We start from the raw sequence: 18,182 nt of genomic DNA on the forward strand, positions 1-18,182 counted from the left end.
CTGCACAGGCACGTTAGTCTCAGACCAGAAATTGGAGTACTGCTTTGCTTTCTCTGGAGCAGGATATGTGCCTCTACAGCCAGAAATGTGGAAAGTGCTTAATTAGTAGGTGTTGGAATTGTGTTCTCCCTCATCACAGGCAGGGGGCAGAAGCAGAGCTACCACAGTCCAGCTTCTCCTGGATGATGAGACTTGCAATCAGGATCAGCTTGGCAACCTGGAACTGGTTGCATCTATCTATGCTGGGTGCCTCATCCTGCTCTCCTGAGACTGTGGTGCAGCAGGACCCTCTGCACTCCACCCCCAGATAGAAATCCAGTCATTCAGAGTACCCACTTTCCTGGACCAGCAGCCTAAGCTAGCCTTCTCTTTATAGATATACATTGTGGTACAGTGGGGCCCTCTCTGCTCCACACCCAGCCAGTTCTCCAGGCATTCAAAATACACCCTCACCTGGATTAGCAGCCTGAGTTGTACTACCCTTCCCATGCATAGATCATGGTGCAGTAGGGCTCTCATTACTCTGCACATAGGCAGATCTCCGGGCATTTGGAGCACCCACTCACCTGGAACAGCAGCCTGATCCACCCTACCTTTCTTGTGCAGAGATCTTGTTGTTTGGGGGTTCACTTTGCTCCATGCAAAGGCAGATCTTCAGACATCTGGAACACCCAATCACCTAGAGTTGGAGTTTAAGCCACCCTCCATCACCTTGCAGAGAACTTAGGAAGGAGGATGTTTCCTGCTCCATGTCTAGGCACACCTCTGGGTACCTAGAGGCTGCCTACTGGATTCTCCCTAAGTTCTAGTACTTATTCTGGCCACTGGGGGACCTATAGGTGGACCTGCCAGAGTGTCCTGCCCGTCTAGAGGGAACTCAGCCTGTATACTCCAGGAATCATCCTATTGCATAAAGCAACAAAGAGCTTCTTCCAGTAAACAAGAATCAAGTGTATACCCAGCAACGTTGGCCACAGCTGGCTGCTACCCATAAGTGGCATCTATTGGTTTGTAGGTTGAATTGCACAGCCTAATAGAAAACCTGCCGACAGAGGTGCATAGCACTATAGAACCAAAACCAACAGACCTTACACACCATTCTCTACAATCACACTCCTAGGGAGGGGATTAGGGAAATGGAAAGATATCTATCTATCTATCTATCTATCTATCTATCTATCTATCTATCTAGATCTATATCTATCTATCTAGATAGACAGACAGACAGACAGAGAGATAGATATCTAGATCTATATATATCTAGATAGATAGATAGATATCTAGATCTATATATATCGATCTAGATAGATAGATATCTAGATAGATAGATAGATAGATAGCAAAGAAATAAAAAGAAAAAATCCTACCTGCATGAAAATATTTACAAAATTTAGAGTTGCCAGCATCTCCAGATGAGAAGAAACTAATCCTACTGAAACTATTACAAAATATCAAAGTGGAAAGACTCCTCCCAAACTAATTCTACAAAGCCAACATCACCCTGATACCAAAACCTTGCAAAGACACAATGAAAAAAGAAAACAACAGGCCAATATCCTTGATGAACATAAATACTAAAATCCTCAACAAAATACTAGCAAACTGAATCCAGCAGCACATCAAAAAGTTAATTCACCATGATCAAGTAAGGCTTTATTCCTGGGATGCAAGTTTGGTTCAACACATGCAAATCAATAAAGCAATTCACCACATGAATTAAAAACAAAAACATTATGATCATCTCAATAGATGTGGAAAAAGCTTTTGATAAAATCCAACATCACTTCATGATAAAAATGTTCAAGAAACTAGACATAAAATGAATATACCTCAAAATAATAAAGCCATCTATGATAGACCCACAGCCAGCATCATACTGAATGAGCAAAACTGGAAGCATTCCCATTTAGAACTGGAAGAAGATGAGCATGCCCATTCTGACTACTCCTATTCAACATAGTATTGGAAGTCCTTGCCATAGCAATCAGGTGAGAGAAAGAAATAAAAGGCATCCAAACAGGAAGATGTCAAAAAGAAGCCACTGTCCCTTTGCTGACAATATGATTGTATACCTAGAAAACCCTAAAGACCGTACCAAAAGGCTTCTAGAACTCATAAGCAGTAAAGTTTCATAGTACAAAATTAATGTACAAAATTCAGCAGCAATTCTATATACCAAGAATGTTCACGCTGAAAGCCAAATCAAGAATGCAGTTCCATTTCCAGTAGTCACAAAATAAAATATCTAAGAATGCCTCTAACCAGGAGGTGAAAGATCTCTACAGGGAGAACTATAAAACACTGCTGAAAGAAATCATAGATGACACAGACAAAAGGGAAAATATTCCATGCCCATGGATGAAAGAATCAATGTCGATTAAATGGCCATATGGCTCAAAGCAATCTACATATTCAATGCTATTTCTATAAAGTTACCAATGTCATTTTTTACAGAACTAGCAACAAAAAATGTTTAAAATTCATACAGAACCAAAGAAGAACTGAAACAGTCTAAGCAATTCTAACCAAAAAGAACAAAGCTGGAGGCATCATTGTACCTGTCTTTATACTACATGGCTACAGTAACTAAAACAGCATGGTCCTGGTACAAAAATGGATGTATAGATCAATAAAACAGAATGGAGAACCTAGAAGTAAAACCTCACAACTGCATCCATCTCATTTTTGTCAAAGTCAACAAACATAAGCAATGGGGAAAGGATTCCCTGTACAGTAAATTGTGCTGAGATAGCCAGCCATAGGCAGAAGATTGAAATTGGGCCTCTTCCTTTCAGCATATACAAAAATTAACTTAAAATAGACTAGCTATTTAAATATAAGACATCAAACTATAAGAATCCTAAAAGAGGACCTAGGAAACACCATTCTGGATATCAGTCTTGGGAAAGAATTTGTGACGAAGTCCTGAAAAGCAATTACAACAAAACAAAACATTGACAAGTGGGATTTAATTAAACTAAAAGTCTTTTGGACAGCAAAAGAAACTATCAACAGAGTAAATAGACAACCTACAGAATGGGAGAAAATATTCACAAACTATGCATCTGACAAAAGCCTAATATCCAGAATCTATAAGGAACTTAAAAAAATTTACAAGCATAAAACAACCCCTTTAAGAAGTGGGCAAAAGACAAACACTTTTCAAAAGAAAACGTACACATGGCCAACAAGCATGTGAAAAAATGTTCAACATCACTAATCATTAGAGAAATGCAAATGAAAAAACCACAATGAGATAGCATCTCATACCAGTCAGAATGGCTATTGCTAAAAAGCCAAAAACAACAGATGCTGGCAACTCTGCAGAGAAAAGAAAATTGTTATACACTGTTGGTGGGAATGTAAATTAGTTTAGCCACTATGGAAAGCAGTTTGGAGATTTGTCAAATAACTAAGAGCTGAACTAGCATTCAACCCAGCAATCCTGTTACTGGATATGTATCCAAAAGAAAATAAATCTTTCTACCAAAAAGACAATGCACTCATTTGTTCATCACAGCATTATTCGCAATAGCAAAGACATAGAATCAATCTAGGTGTCCATCAATGGTGGATTGGATAAAGAAAATATGATACATATACACCATGAAATACTATACTACCATAAAAAAGAATGAAATCAAGTTATCTGCAGCAACATGCTTGCAACTGGAAGCCATTATCCTAAATGGGTTAGGACAGGAACAGAAAACCAAATATTTCATGTTCTCACTTATAAGTGGGAGCTAAACAATAGGTACTCATGGACATAAAGATGGCATCAATAGACACTGGGGATTACTATAGGGAGGAGAGAGGGAGGGGGCCAAAGGTTAAAAAACTAACCATTATGTACTATGCTCAATACCTGGGTGACAGAAGCAATCATACCCCAAACCTCAGCATCACACCATATACCCATGTAACAAACCTACATATGCATTCCCTGAATCTAAAATGAAAGCCAAAATTATAAAAAAGAAAAAAAGAATCCAAACAGATTGGGGACAGAGGGAAGGCTAATTAAAAGTTTTATTTTGGAACATCTTTACTTTCTTATCATTCTGTTACAGTAGGTAGCCTCTCAGGTATGAGCAGAGCAAAAGAGGGCTCTCCCCTCCTGCCCACGCCCTCCCCGCCCCTCCCCCAACACACCAGGAGTGTTGGGTGACCATCAGGTGATGGTCAAGCAGTTGTTAACTGTTTATCTGAATAACTGCTCACAGCCAGAAAGGCAGTCTCCTAATAGAAAACACCTTAAACTCATCAGCAGCTTCCCGATAAAATCTCAGGAGTGGGGAGAAGTAATGGAGTATCTTGGAAGTATGCCAACGTATAAAAACCCAAGTCCTTAAGTCAAGCTACGCATTTGGTTTCTCAAGTCACCCACTTGGCCTTTATCCAAGTTGTACTTTTCTTCTTTTCTTTCCTTCCTTTCCTTGCTGTCCTAAAGCTTTTTAATAAAACTTTCACTCCTGTTCTGAAACTTGCCTTGGTCTGTCCTTCTGCCTTGTGCTTCTCAGTCAAATTATTTTGTCTGAGGAGGCAAGAATTGAAGTTGCTGCAGACCAGTATAGATTTGCCACCAGTAACTTGAATACCTTCCACTAATAACAGTTCTTTTACTTTGCAAATCATTTCTGAGGATCCTCTGTACCAGGCATCATTTTCACTGCTTGTACTGTATCAGATCCCTTCCATCTTGAAGCTCCGTGGATGCCTCCTTTATCCCTTCCAGTTCTATGTCTGATCATGCAAATGTGTCCCTTTTCTTCTGTAGCCTTTCTGCTTTGGCATTTTAATTTACTGTTGTGAATGTATTTCCTTGTTTGTGGTATATCAACTTCTCAATGGGTACATTTTAGTTTTATCTATCATGCTTCTCCCATTCTGCATAGGATTCTGCAGGCCCAGACCTCCCTTCCTTATCCTCAATTCCAGGATGGGAGTCTAGGAAGGATAGATTTGGGAAACTTGTACATTTGGCAAGGAGCTCAGAGCAAGGTTAAGTCTAAAGCTGTTTAGTTGAGAGTTAAGCACTTAAAGGAGATGATCAAAGGAGAAAGTGTAGAGGAAAAGATTATTTCTTATCAAATAGTCATGTTTAAGGAATATGAGAAAAAATAGATGAACAGGAAGCTAGAGAAAGTTATTAAAAGAACATTTCAAGGAAGGGCTGTCTACAATGTTTTTTAGTATAAAAAGTTAAAGTAGGAGAATGATACAAGGTTATTGAGTTCTGTCACTAGGATATGTTTAGTGGTCTTTTTTATAAAACAGATATATGGAAGTACAATTTAAATGCAATACAATCCACTCGTTTACAGTGTACAAGTGAATGACTTTTGACAAATACACACATCCATTTAACCACTACCTCACTGTATAGAAATTTCCATCTTTCCAGAAAGTTCATTCATGCCCCCTCTACAGACCAGATTACTTTAACTCACTCCCACATCTCCAGTATGATTTTAGTTTTACCATTCTAACATTTCAAATAAATGAAATTATGCCACTGGTACTGCTTTGTGTCCAACTTTTCAGACTCAGGAAAATATCTGTAATATTCATCCATGCTGTTGCATATATTAGTAGTTTGTTCATTTTTATTGTTCAATACCGTTCCCTTGTATAATATTGCACAATTTATTTAGCCTTTAATGGAAATTTGAGATTTTTTCAATTTTTGACTATCATCAAGAAAGCTATTATGAACATTCACCTACAATTCTTTTTGTGGACATATTTTTATTTGTCATGGGGAAATATAAAGAAGAGGAATGCTGAGTAATATGTTAAGTTTAACTTTTATAAGAAATTGCCAAATTGTTTTCCAAAGTGTTTAAACAATTTTACATTTCCACTAGCAATGTATAAATTCCAGTTGTTCTATATCCTCTCTGATACTGGGCATTGCCAACCTTTATAATTTTAGGCATTATAGTGTGTGTGTGAAGTTGTATTGAACTGTTAGTTAAATTTGCATTTTCTTGATGACTGTGACTAATGACGTTAAGCATCTTTTCACATTGCATTAGTCATTTGTATATTGTCTTTTGTGAAGAGTCCAAGTCTTATGCTTATTTTCTGAATATCAAGTTGTGAATTTTCTCTGCACATTCTGGGTAGAAGTTATTGGTCAGGGATTCTATGCCATATGTCAGAGGGGCCTCCCACGTGGGTTTCTGAGACTCTCCTCTGCATTGCTCTGTCTTCTTGAGTTCCTGCCCTCTTCTAGATGTTTCCACTGTCCATGAAACTCATATTTACTTTTCAACTCAATGGGATTACTGTGGTCTGTTTTGCTCCCAGATCTCTTTATTGCAGTTGGGAAACTGTCCCTTGGCAGAGAGCTTGGTGATTGTGGGACTCCACCTTATCAATTTCCCTTTTCTCAGAAATAAAAATCTTGATCTGCCCATTTTTCGAAGTCCGAAATCAGTTGTCTCATATTTTAAAATCCAGATTTAGAGTTGCTTATAACTGGAGAACTAATTCCATATCAGTTACTCCTTCATGGATGGTAGTTGATATACTGCTTAGTGGGATATAAGAATGAATTTTTCATGGAGAGAACAAAAATCAGATTACAGCCAGGTAAAAAGTCTAAAAAATGATAGAGGATTTGTTTATTCATTTATTCAATAATTATTTAAGGCACTTAATATAGTTGCTCTCTGGAAAGAACTTCATGGGGAAGATAGATAGGAAAACATAAATGTGATAACAGCAGAGTGCAATGTGATCCATTCTTATAAAGAGAAATTAAAAGTGCTATAGGTGCACTCAAATGTCTGAAAGAGCTGAGTATTCCTCACAGGCAAGGAACCTTGTAAGATGGATCTTAATATTTGTATACAAATTGTAATTTCAAGAAGAGATCAGATGAAGATATTGAGGCTGCCAGTATAAACAGTTCATTCAAAAAATTGCTAGTCAAAGCAAAGTTTGATATAGAATAATAGCTATAGGAAGTGGTCAGGCAAGGTAGTGGGGAGACCTGTGAGTATACAAGGCAAGTAAAAAAAAATGTATTGAAGTTGCAGATTTTGAAGAGCAGAAAATGGCAGTAAGTGAACACTGAACAGGGGCATTGCACATTGACTAAGGTTAGAGTAGAAGCAGTTTTTAGCCACTCCCGACTCTGAGAGTCCATGTGTATTATTCTAGATATTTAGTGATAAATGTTTCCAATAGTTTAAGGTCCAATGAAAATGTGATAACTAACGTCAGTGAAAGGTGTTTTTATTTTTCTCATGTATAACAAAAGCTAAAGAGATCTTTGTTTTCTGTAAAAGATTAAAGATGCTTTATGTTCATCGTGAAAGAGTCTTTGCATAGAGGACAAATTATTTTTAACCTCAAGAACACTGACTTATGTTACATTTTGGAAAGAAAATCAAGACGTTAAAAGGGATAACAATGTGAAAAGGAAATATGTGTTCAGCAGAGTTTTTCCTAACTGTTCTGAGTTGAGATAAAGGGATGATAGAATAATTGGGGTAACGTACATAAAGGAAGCACATATACAAAGCAGAAGAAAAGGAAGGATTCTTGTGATAAAATGTTGAATTATTGGAGCTGGGTGAATAAATTATGTAAGGATCAAATTCATTTAGCAGTAAGAGTCGACAGTTTATAAACATAGTCTTTCTATTTCATTTGCCCACACAAACAGCTGGTTGATATTTTTTCTCAAATGGAAGTTTCATGTTGCAGAGTCTCAGCAAACCTCAACTCTGGCTTGGAGCCAGGAGGATCTTGTCTTTTATGCATTAATTCTGGGCAAGGAAGTTGGAGTCAGGGGCATGTTTAGAGAGGATGAAAGTCTTGCCGAGCTTAATTCTTTATATACTCACACTGACCATTTGTGCACAGGCTTCACCAGGAGGAGCTCCCTCGATTTATGTTTGGAATTTTAGGTGAAAAATATCTTATATAACATCCTACCAATACATTAATTTATTAAGTAAGAAATCTGAGACCTAAAGACTGAATCATTTTAGCTAAAGATGTGCAGCTAGTTAGTTCAGTCAAGAAAATACAGACACCCAGTTCAGCTGTCTTTTGATTATATCATGCTGTCACCCTAAACTGAGTAAAATTCTTAAAAATTGGAAATTTTAACTTATGCCATGCTTGCAACGAAATAAAAGAGTAATATGAACTACTGAATTTTGGTTCAATCCTGTGCTACTTAGGATGTCATGTCTTTTACAGATTTTAGTGCAAATTTAAGTTCATAGTATGTCATTCCCATTACTTTACCATATGTTACATATTCAACCTAAACCATAGGAGTGCTATGGAAATTAATTAGTATTCACAGAATAGGTTGAGAGTGGCACAGTCAAGAAAAATATAAAAGGAATCATTACTATTCTTGTTTTCGCCACATTTAATGAAGCAAACAAATGTTTTGACTGTAACAGTGACTGCTTGTTTGTTAAATGCGTATCAAAACCTTCTTATTTCTAAAGGGAAGGCCAACATGCCCTTATCAAGATACTTGGATAGGAGATCAATATATAATTTTTACTAGATTGTTCTTTTGGTCTTTTGACTATTGCATATATATGTGTGTGTGTGTGTGTGTGCGCGCGCGCGTGTGTGTGTGTGTGTACGTATGTTTATGAACTAAAGAGGAAAGATGGAATGTAACACATAAAAAATAGTTATAGCAAGTATATGTGTTCAGAGTATGGTCAAAGCAAACTAAAAGACATAGGATACCAGCACTGATATTATGAAGGAGCATCCAAAATTTAAAAACAAGCAAAACATTTGGGATGCCCTGAAATATATTTTTAGTACTGTTTCTCTTTATTTTGCCATATTTTTAAAATATAAAAACAGCCTTCACAGCTTATACTCCATAACCAGGGAGATTTAGTGCAAGTCTCAGTTAGTTCTCCTACCTACCTGTTCCATAGACTTAGACAAGTTATATAATTTATCTATGCCTTGATTTCCTCATCTACGAAATCAAGATAATAATCCCATTTTATAAGATTGTTGTGGGGATTAAAAAATGTGGCATCAAAAATTTTTAGCTTAGCTTTATGTCTGGCACATATTTTTAGTGCTCATAAAAAGGTCACTGTTATATACATATGTGTGTGTGTATATATGTCTTATATATACACACACACATATATGAGAGAGTTGAACATTGTAGAATAGACTGAACACCTTTTTTTATAAATGAAACATGCCATTTTTATAAGAGATTGTGTTTCTAGAGGAAGATATTATAAGGCTTCATTTAAAAGATATTTAAAAGATTGCAGTTTAAACGAAGATACCAAAAATATTTACCATCTCTGTGGGTTGGCATTGAAACAAAACACAACAGGATTATTTCTCTGTTCCCTCAAGGTCAACTGAAATGAGGACATCACACTGTTCTCACTGAGGCGCTGAGCATATTTTGTGTCTCCCATTTAAGATCAGTGATTGCAACTGTAATCCAGCCCAATAGAGTCCTTAGAGTCAAAAGGACTGCAAGTAAGCACTTTGGTGGAGTTTCATGGACAACTTTGCTGTGCTTCTGCAACCTTCAGTCGATTTGGGACATGCCAGGATTAGAATCACTGAGGCACATCAGACTGAGTGGATTTTATGATGAGTACAGCTTGAATACTATAGTGAGAACATCAATCACTCTTCGCATGAGACTCCAATTTTCAGAAATGGAAGGTAGAAAATGAGGTTATTATGAGCATGAAGGAGACCTGCTTTTATTTTTTTCAGCAAGAGAAACTCATGCTGGATTTAAGGAAGAACTTCGATGCATGAGTAGTTGGATATTATTTACATTGAAAGAGAGCATCTCTTTGAAGGGAATATTTAAAATATATTTCAAAGTTAAGAGATTCAGAATCTGTTTAGTAACACATGGGTCAGCTGTTTTTTCTGCCTTTTCTTCCTTCATTTTTTCCAATGTTTAGTTCACCATGCTATGTTTTTTAACTTTCCTTGAAGTTTTATTTTGGCTTCTCAGGTTCATTTTTATTTGTTACAGAATTAAATCATAAATGATTATTTTATTTTAGCTTGTACATTTTTTGAAGATTTGTTCTATAATTTTCTGACAGATTTATCAACCTCTCTATTAAGGAAACTAAGAGTATTAGCACTAATGAAGCAGAATTTTTTTGCTTATTCTGAACATCAAGGTTTACTACTTTGTGTAGAACGAGTAATGAACTTCTTCCATTTGTCTCTTTAGGGGTGAGTAAAGGCATTTACTTTAGCTACCCATGTCGACGTCACAGCTGTGCCGTAGTAAACATCCCAGCACCTTGTGTCAACAAAATGATTTCACACATCCAAGATGTGGAGTCCAAAATACAGGAGCATTGGAAAAGGGTAAGAAACTAATTTAAAATGCTGATATTTTGGTAAGCTTTATCGACCCTCTAAGGGTTGGTTACTTACAAAACCCAGGAAACTCTTTGGACTTTTTAAATGATAATTGGGATGCTTTTTAAAAATCTTTGCTCAGTTGCATTATTTACTAGTCTAGACATGTTTTTGATAGTCTCACTCCAGAAGGGTGAAACGACCTTATTAAATCGATGTTTTTTTCCCTACCTGTTTGTTCTTTATCCAGAGGCAATCATGCTAAGTAGTAATTTCCATAAGCCAACTTGACTAGTAAATTAAGTAGTATTTACATACTTTTTGGGACACTAAACTGATTAGATGATTAAATTGGTGTATAAAAGGACAGTGTGCCCTTTTTAATGAGTTATTTTATTCTAAAGAAATGCTTAATAGTTCTATTGAAAAGGAATATAATGATTCTATGTCTTTTAAACCTGTTAAAAGATTGTCTTTATCTGAAGGGAGTTCAATCTTGAAAGGCAATTATTTTCAAAGGATGATTTAAGAATGATAAAAAATACCACTTCTCATACCTTTTATTAAGATTATATTTCTGAACAACTAATGCAGAATTAAACTGCTCAAATGGGGGATCAATTTTCCAGAGACCTGTGCTATTTTTTTTTTTCTCTCCACCGTTACTGGATCTGGCCCAGCAAACATTCTGATGGGCCACTCACAATTCTCAGTCTAGGATGTCACCTCTTTTGTTAGAGATCATTAGAGTGCAGTCTTCAAGATTGCAGGCTTTAGAGTGACCTTAGATGGGAATGAAGAGATAATGATATTATATTAGTACAAGTACCAGCAAATGATATGGACTCAATATATATTTGTCATCGTTACTTCTATATTATTTATATCATTCTATATCAGCATTATGTTACCTTTGCTGTTTCTATATTTCTCCAAATCAGATTACCCCTTCAGGAAATGCTTTATAGGTCACAGGACTGATGGTGTCCTGGGCTTTGAAGACAATGGCAAGGAAATAAAGAGAATAAATTAATACTTATTGCTATGATATGCTGTATACTTCCTATGAGTTTCAATTAACAATTACCCATGTTGTTAAAACTGATAAAAATCGTAGGCATTTTAATAAATAATTATAACAACTACCACTTATTAAAATGGTATAATGGTATTTTAATAAATAATTATAACAGCTATCATTGATTAAAAAACTAATATAAGTCAGACATTATGTTTTACTACATCATTGCTCTTAGACCTCACAAAACTACTACTGAATGGTTATTGTTATACCTAATTGATAGATAGGGAAATAGTAATGTAAAACAATTCAGCAACTTGTTCAAGGTCACAAGGCAGAATTGGGATTCAAACACCCTCTGTCTGTTTTCAAAGCCCATATTCTTTCCTGAATCCAACTTGGTGCTCTGAACAGTTGATAAACTGTTAGATACTATGGATAATAGGCCAGGTAAAATATTACCTTATATAAAATAGTTAACAAAATAAGCCAAGATATTTTACATCTTATCTTTAAAAAAACTGAAAAAAGAGCTATTCTCATGTAAATATATTGAAAAACCTCAAAAAAGGAGAAGCACCAGGGCTGACTTCTTTACTGTTGTCTTCTGGGGCCTAGATCAGTGCCAGATAAATAGTAGGTGCTCAATAACTGTCTGTTGAATAAAAAAGTAAATGAAGAGCTAAAACAGAACCTTTCGTTTCTGCATACATCTGAGGCACCTATCCACTCCATGTAGTAATGGTGATTTATGTACCTAACATCTCCTATTTTCTAGGCATTTAATAAATATCTATTGTTTTGCTCTTTATAGAAATTCTACTGTACAGGTAAGAATTCTAGGGCATAGAAAAGTCAAATACCTTATATGTACACATCACACAGGTAGTGAGCACTACCGTTGGAATTTGTGCTTAGTTCCATCTGACTCCAAAGTCCATTCATCCTGTGTTTTATATCCTTGGAGAGACCTTAATTCTTATTTCAGAGAATATTAGTTGGCATTTTGAGAAGAAACACACAATAACAATGATAGGTAAGTGTACTTCTAGACAAAAATTTCAAGAATGATAATTTGTTTATAAATAAATATAAGTTTTATCTGAAAGGAGATTCATTATGAAATAAATGCTAATGACAAACTTTCTGTTAATTTTCAAGGTTATTTTGTAGATTTTCTATTTTCTATATTTAAAAATTATCTTATTTTTTTTTTTATTGACTGTGCAGTTAGATTTGCTAGTGTTGAACTGGTAAATAGAACATAAGTAGTATGTTTGGTGCAATTATGAGGACTATCCATTAGATATTTAGTTCAAATCTATGCAGTATTTGAACTAATATTTTAAGAATGAACTGGTGGCCAGCTATCTTTTTGAAAGATGAAAAAAGTTTTTCTGACTAACCTATCACAATAAGAAAAAAAATCTTCCCATTATCACATGGAAAAAGTGATAATATTACCAAAAAATGTTGGTAATGTTAGACAACCTTACATTGGCATAGGAACTTAAATTTCCTCAAAAATAAAATTAAGCAAGCACAACTGGAAAGAACTTTTTAAAAGATAGCTTCTGATATTTTGAAATCAAAGCTAATAGCATCTAATATTTCCAAATAAATAAAGATCATAATTCAGAATTAACCTAAGCATAAATCCTCACGTCACATAAAATGAGTTATGTGTGTAAGAAATATTTAAAATGGCAATCCTCCGTTATTCTCTATACTCATGAGTTCAATTGTTTTGATTTTTAGATCCCACAATAAAGTGAGAACACATGATGCTTGTCTTTCTGTGACTGCTTATTTCACATTGCATGCCTGGATCAAAACATCACACGTTCCCCATAAATATATACACCTACTATGTACCCACAAAAATTACAAATAGAGAACATTTTTAAAATATTTAAAATGAATAAGTGCCTGCAGAAAATACTAAATATGAATGTGTGCTGGGTGCATTTTTCCTCCAGAATGCCTGAGGGAAATGCAGAAAAGGGATATTTCTTCTCAACATTTTTGCCACTTAACATTTTACCCAGTAAAGTTGTCAACTGACTAACTTTGAGAGGAAGTGGAACATTTTTCTGTCTGTAAATGTATCTGTATGTACATATATGTGAATATATATTCATTGATCACCTACAGTCCCAGGCCTGTCTGATAATGTATCTGGTGCTGGGGGAACAGCAGGACCACCCTTTCACCAGTTTCCAGGGGTTAGGCAGAGGGCAAAGCAAGGCAGAGGAACAATGCTTGGTGATTATCAGCTGGAGCCTTCACCCCAATTACATACAATATGTAGTCATCGGTGATTATGGTAATGGTGATACAACTCTGTAAATACATTAAAAACCACGGATTTGTATACATTGGTGAACTCTAATCTATGTAAATTATCTCAATAAAGCTATTATTATATCTGTATATATACATCTCCATCATGAATTGCACAAAATTCTTATTTTGAGTTGTAGATCATCTAAATTCCTTTGGGTTTTAATGTTAGAGGTCAAAGCAAGCAACTGGCTTAATTATCTCTCTAAATTACCCAAATCTCAAGTCTTATGACTCTAATTGTTACAAAAGTTTGGTGCAATGGTGAGGAAGGACAGGCTGGCCAATGAAGGGCCCAGCAACAAGCAAAAGAGAAAGTGGTATTTGCCAAGTGTTAAGTTTATTTAAATCCCTCCTGCTGAGGTCTCACTATGCTGGTCATGCTGGTCTTGAACTGCTGGCCTCAAACAATCCTCCCTCCTTAGCCTCCCAAAAGGTTAGGATTACAGGCATGAGCCACCACATCAGGCCCATTAGATAAAATTCTATAAGTAATTATAAAGCTTACATCTACCCTGGGTATAACATACACTGAATGAGTAAAAGATCACTCTTTTACAATTTTCTGTCCACAGTGATTTCCAATGTAGTCAGAACACTCTGGACGCCTGTGGTTGGCAGCAATGCATCTGCCACGGACTTTTCTATCCACTCCAGTTTAATTGCAATTTGAATCTCCACTGAAAAACTCTTCAGAGTGGAGTTACTATGAGAATTTTCCCTATATTTTGTTTTTGCGAAGAATCTGGAAACATCACACAATGATAAAAAAAATCACCTGAATATCTTCTCATACAAATAAAAGACTCTTGTTTTATTTTTTTCTTCTACCTTATGCTCTTAGACTGCCTAGACTGTAAATAGTTTTATTTAGAGTGAGCACTACAGAATTAAAATTTTCCTCTTCATTTAATCAATATCAATCATTAGGATGCTACTGTAATTTAAAAGAATAACACAGAGAGAGCATTTAAAAAACATTCTTTAAAATGTTAACAATATATTGTACAAAATTAATAACATCAACTATGATAATAAAGCTAATATTTATAAAATGTTTACCAAATATAGACTTATTAAACACTTAATATGCATGATTTCATTGAATTCTTATTAAAACCTTATTAGATAGAAACTGCCATTATTTCCAGTTGCAGATGAGGAAAATGATTTCAGAGGCTGATTTCTCCCGAGATCCAATGTCAGTGGCAGAGCCAGCATCCAGACCAGGTGTATCCAAGCTCTAAGCACATCCAGTTCAGCACTGTGCCATGACATCGTGTCCTTGACAATGTGTCAACTATTAAGACCAAAGACATGAATGTTAAAATGTTTGTCATTCTCATTGGAAAACTTGGCTGTTTTTATACCACTTCATATCTATTTTTTAACTCTGAAACCTAACATTTAACACCTGACTCTTTACTAAGTTTCTTATACTTTGAGTTCTCTCATTCTATTAGTTCTATTGTATTTAACTTGAAACTTATGAGCACTTCAAATGCTGATATATCTGGTTTCCTATTCTGTGGTTCCTATTTCCCTTTAGTTTCTTGCCTAATCAATTAATCTCTCTAAATATTCATCAATTGGAGTATTTGGTCCTTTACTTTTTATCCTGTTATCCTTCTAGTCTGACAAAATGCCAACCCCAAATATCTCTGATGGTCTGCCATCCCCACTCCCACCCCTGGTCTGCTGAATGGTACTGGAGAACATTACACAAAATTTAAGATGTAATGTAACCATAGTCCCCACCCTCAATTGTACATTGTATAGTGCTCTGAAATTATTGTTTGTCAATTGAAATTTTTCTAGTAGTCTGTGGTGGCTACTCCAATCTTTTTTTGTTCAAACCTCTAAATCTTCTACCTCACAGCTCATTCATTTCTTTCTTTGCAAAAAAAAAAAAAAAATAGGAGATACAACAGAAATGCCTCAAACTGTTTTTATCTCACCTATGAACATCCCTGAACTCCGCAAATATTGTTCTTTTTGTACCCCACCCACCTAGAGCTGTTTCCCTCACTGCATTGCATGTTCTACCTTTGCAAGGATCTTGCTCCATCAGTTGTGTCTTCTCTCAGCATTCTGTCTTTAAAAATCTCCTTTTTTCTTAAGTCCTGTACACAGTGAAGATACCGATGTATCTCCTATTTTTAAGAACATTTTAAAATTCTATACAGACCTTTAAATATCTACCCTTGTCTATCTTTCTCCATTCCACATAGCATCTGAAAGTTGCCTATATTTAGTATCTAATTCCACACCTCCCAATCACTCATTAATTCTTTGCAGTCTAGAATTTTTCCCCATTCTAATGAAAATATTTTGAGCCAAGTAACCATTTATCTTTTTTTCTTTTATCTGTTGGTACACATGCACATACGTACATATACACATGTACTCCAACATTTTGTGGCTAGAACACAAGCATTTACGTGGTTACCATTCAGCAATTTGTTCTGGACTCAGCTGGGCAGTTTTGCTGGTTCTTGCCTGGGACCAATCATGTGGATACACACATCTGGTAGCACAACTGGGAATAATGATTAAAATAGTCTCACTCACATGGTTGTTGGCTGTTAGAGCATATTTCAAGAGGACAAATCTCAACAGACAAGTGTTTTAACAAAACTTTGCCTGTGTCATGTATGCTGAAGTCCCACTGACCAAAGCAAAGCACATAGTCAATCCCACTTTTAATGCAGGAGAGTAGTAGAGAAGATGTGGATCCAGAAGACAAGATTCTATGGGGACAATTTAGGTAGCAATCTATCAGTCCATTGCCACATGATTAATACTGCTCCCCAAATGCAAACTACAATGACCTTTTCTTAAAACAGTTTTATATCATTATGTTATCATGAATATCCATAATTACATGTTCTGTAACAGATCCGATACAGATGAAGTTCCTTGTGTGCAACTTCTTTTGACCCATAGATCTATGAACTAAAGTGAAAAGTCAAATACTGCTCCTGCATACTTAGTATACACAGTGAAGAAGGGATAGAATAATCACAATAAACTCCTCATTCAAAAAGGGGAAGAATGAAGACACAGGGCTTTCACTGATCCATAAAATTCTGCATTTTATCAGCATGTGGTGTCAGGTTCCCCAAATCTAGGACCAAGAAATATTTTTTTATTAGAACCCAGTTCTGCTCATTGGGAATAATTTATTGGTCTGTGGTTCTCACTGGCTGTTTGATTTACTCTCTGAACTCTTGGCTCCAGAGGTACTTTCGTTTCTGTAGAAAATGGATCTGAGTTCCTATCTCAGACTACTTCCTGCTTCTTACAAGTTGAGAGCTCAGAAACTTCTTTGCATTTTAAAATGTCTCTTGGTTTTTAGTCCAAGATGCCACAATTCTCATGAAAATTTTGAAGTTTCATTTGAATCTGATTTGGTTTACTTCCATACCCCAAAAGCCCCAGCCATATTCTTTTGCTTTATTTGCTTTATTAAAACATATTTTCCTTGAATTAGATAATTATGTTTTATGTTCCTCTAATTTGTTTTTGTTTAATAAATTATCTTTTAGAACACTTTAGACCTACAGAACAATTGAGAAGATAGCATAGGGAGTTCATATATATTCTGGATCCAGTTTTTAAAAATATCTCATTAGTATGGTATCTTTGCTATAATTAATGAACCAGTATTGATACATTTATTAATTAAAATTTATAATTTACTCAGACTTCCTAAGTGATTTTAAAAATTGAGGTGCAATTCACATCGCATAAAATTAACCATTTTTCAGTGAGCAACTCCGTAACATTTAGTTTATGTAATGTGTAATCACCACCAATATTTAGCTCCAAAGCACATTCACTACTCCAGAATAAAACCCCGTATCCATTAAGAATTTACTCCTAATTCTCTTCTTAACCTCCAAGTCTTGCAACTACCAATCTGCTTTCTTTTGAAATAAATTTTATAGTGTTTATTTGAGGTTTACAACATACCGTTTTGGGATACATATAGACAGACACGTATTGATGGTATAATAGTACAATGGTTACTGTAGTGAAGCTGGCTAACACATCTATGTTAGTCTTATATGTTTCACATAGTGACTTATCCTTGTGACAAGAGCAACAAATACCTACTTAACAAAAATCCCTAATATAATACAATTTTGTTAACTTTAGTCCTCATGTTTTACATTAGATCTCTAGATGTTCGTTTTCCATATCTGCTGCTTTGTATCCTCTGACCTGCATCTCTGCATTTCCTCTTCCCGACTCCCACCTGTGGTAACCACTGTTTCATTCTCTACCTGTGTATTTGAACTCCTTAAAAAAATACATTCCACATGTAAGTGAGGTCATGCAACATTTTTCTTTCTGTGTCTGCCTTATTTCCTTTAATGTGTCTTCCAGGTCCATTCATGTTGTGGCAAATAACAGGCTCTCCATTTTTTATAAAGCTGAATATTAG

The 18,182-nt window shown here is 35.5% G+C and overlaps 1 protein-coding gene across 2 annotated transcripts in view; it reads left to right on the forward strand.

Moving 5' to 3' along the window:
- The window catches only part of CCDC178 (coiled-coil domain containing 178), a 506,700-nt gene that overhangs the window by 60,862 nt on the left and 427,656 nt on the right, over window positions 1–18,182 (forward strand). For both annotated transcript variants that reach the window (XM_012506252.2, XM_030810102.1), the window contains exon 6: window positions 10,235–10,374. In XM_012506252.2, the coding sequence (XP_012361706.1) occupies window positions 10,235–10,374 (140 nt within the window). The remainder of the gene's footprint in view (window positions 1–10,234; window positions 10,375–18,182) is intronic.

The sequence above is a fragment of the Nomascus leucogenys genome, chromosome 4 (assembly GCF_006542625.1).
Source record: "Nomascus leucogenys isolate Asia chromosome 4, Asia_NLE_v1, whole genome shotgun sequence".
NCBI classification, from domain to species: Eukaryota; Metazoa; Chordata; class Mammalia; order Primates; family Hylobatidae; genus Nomascus; species Nomascus leucogenys.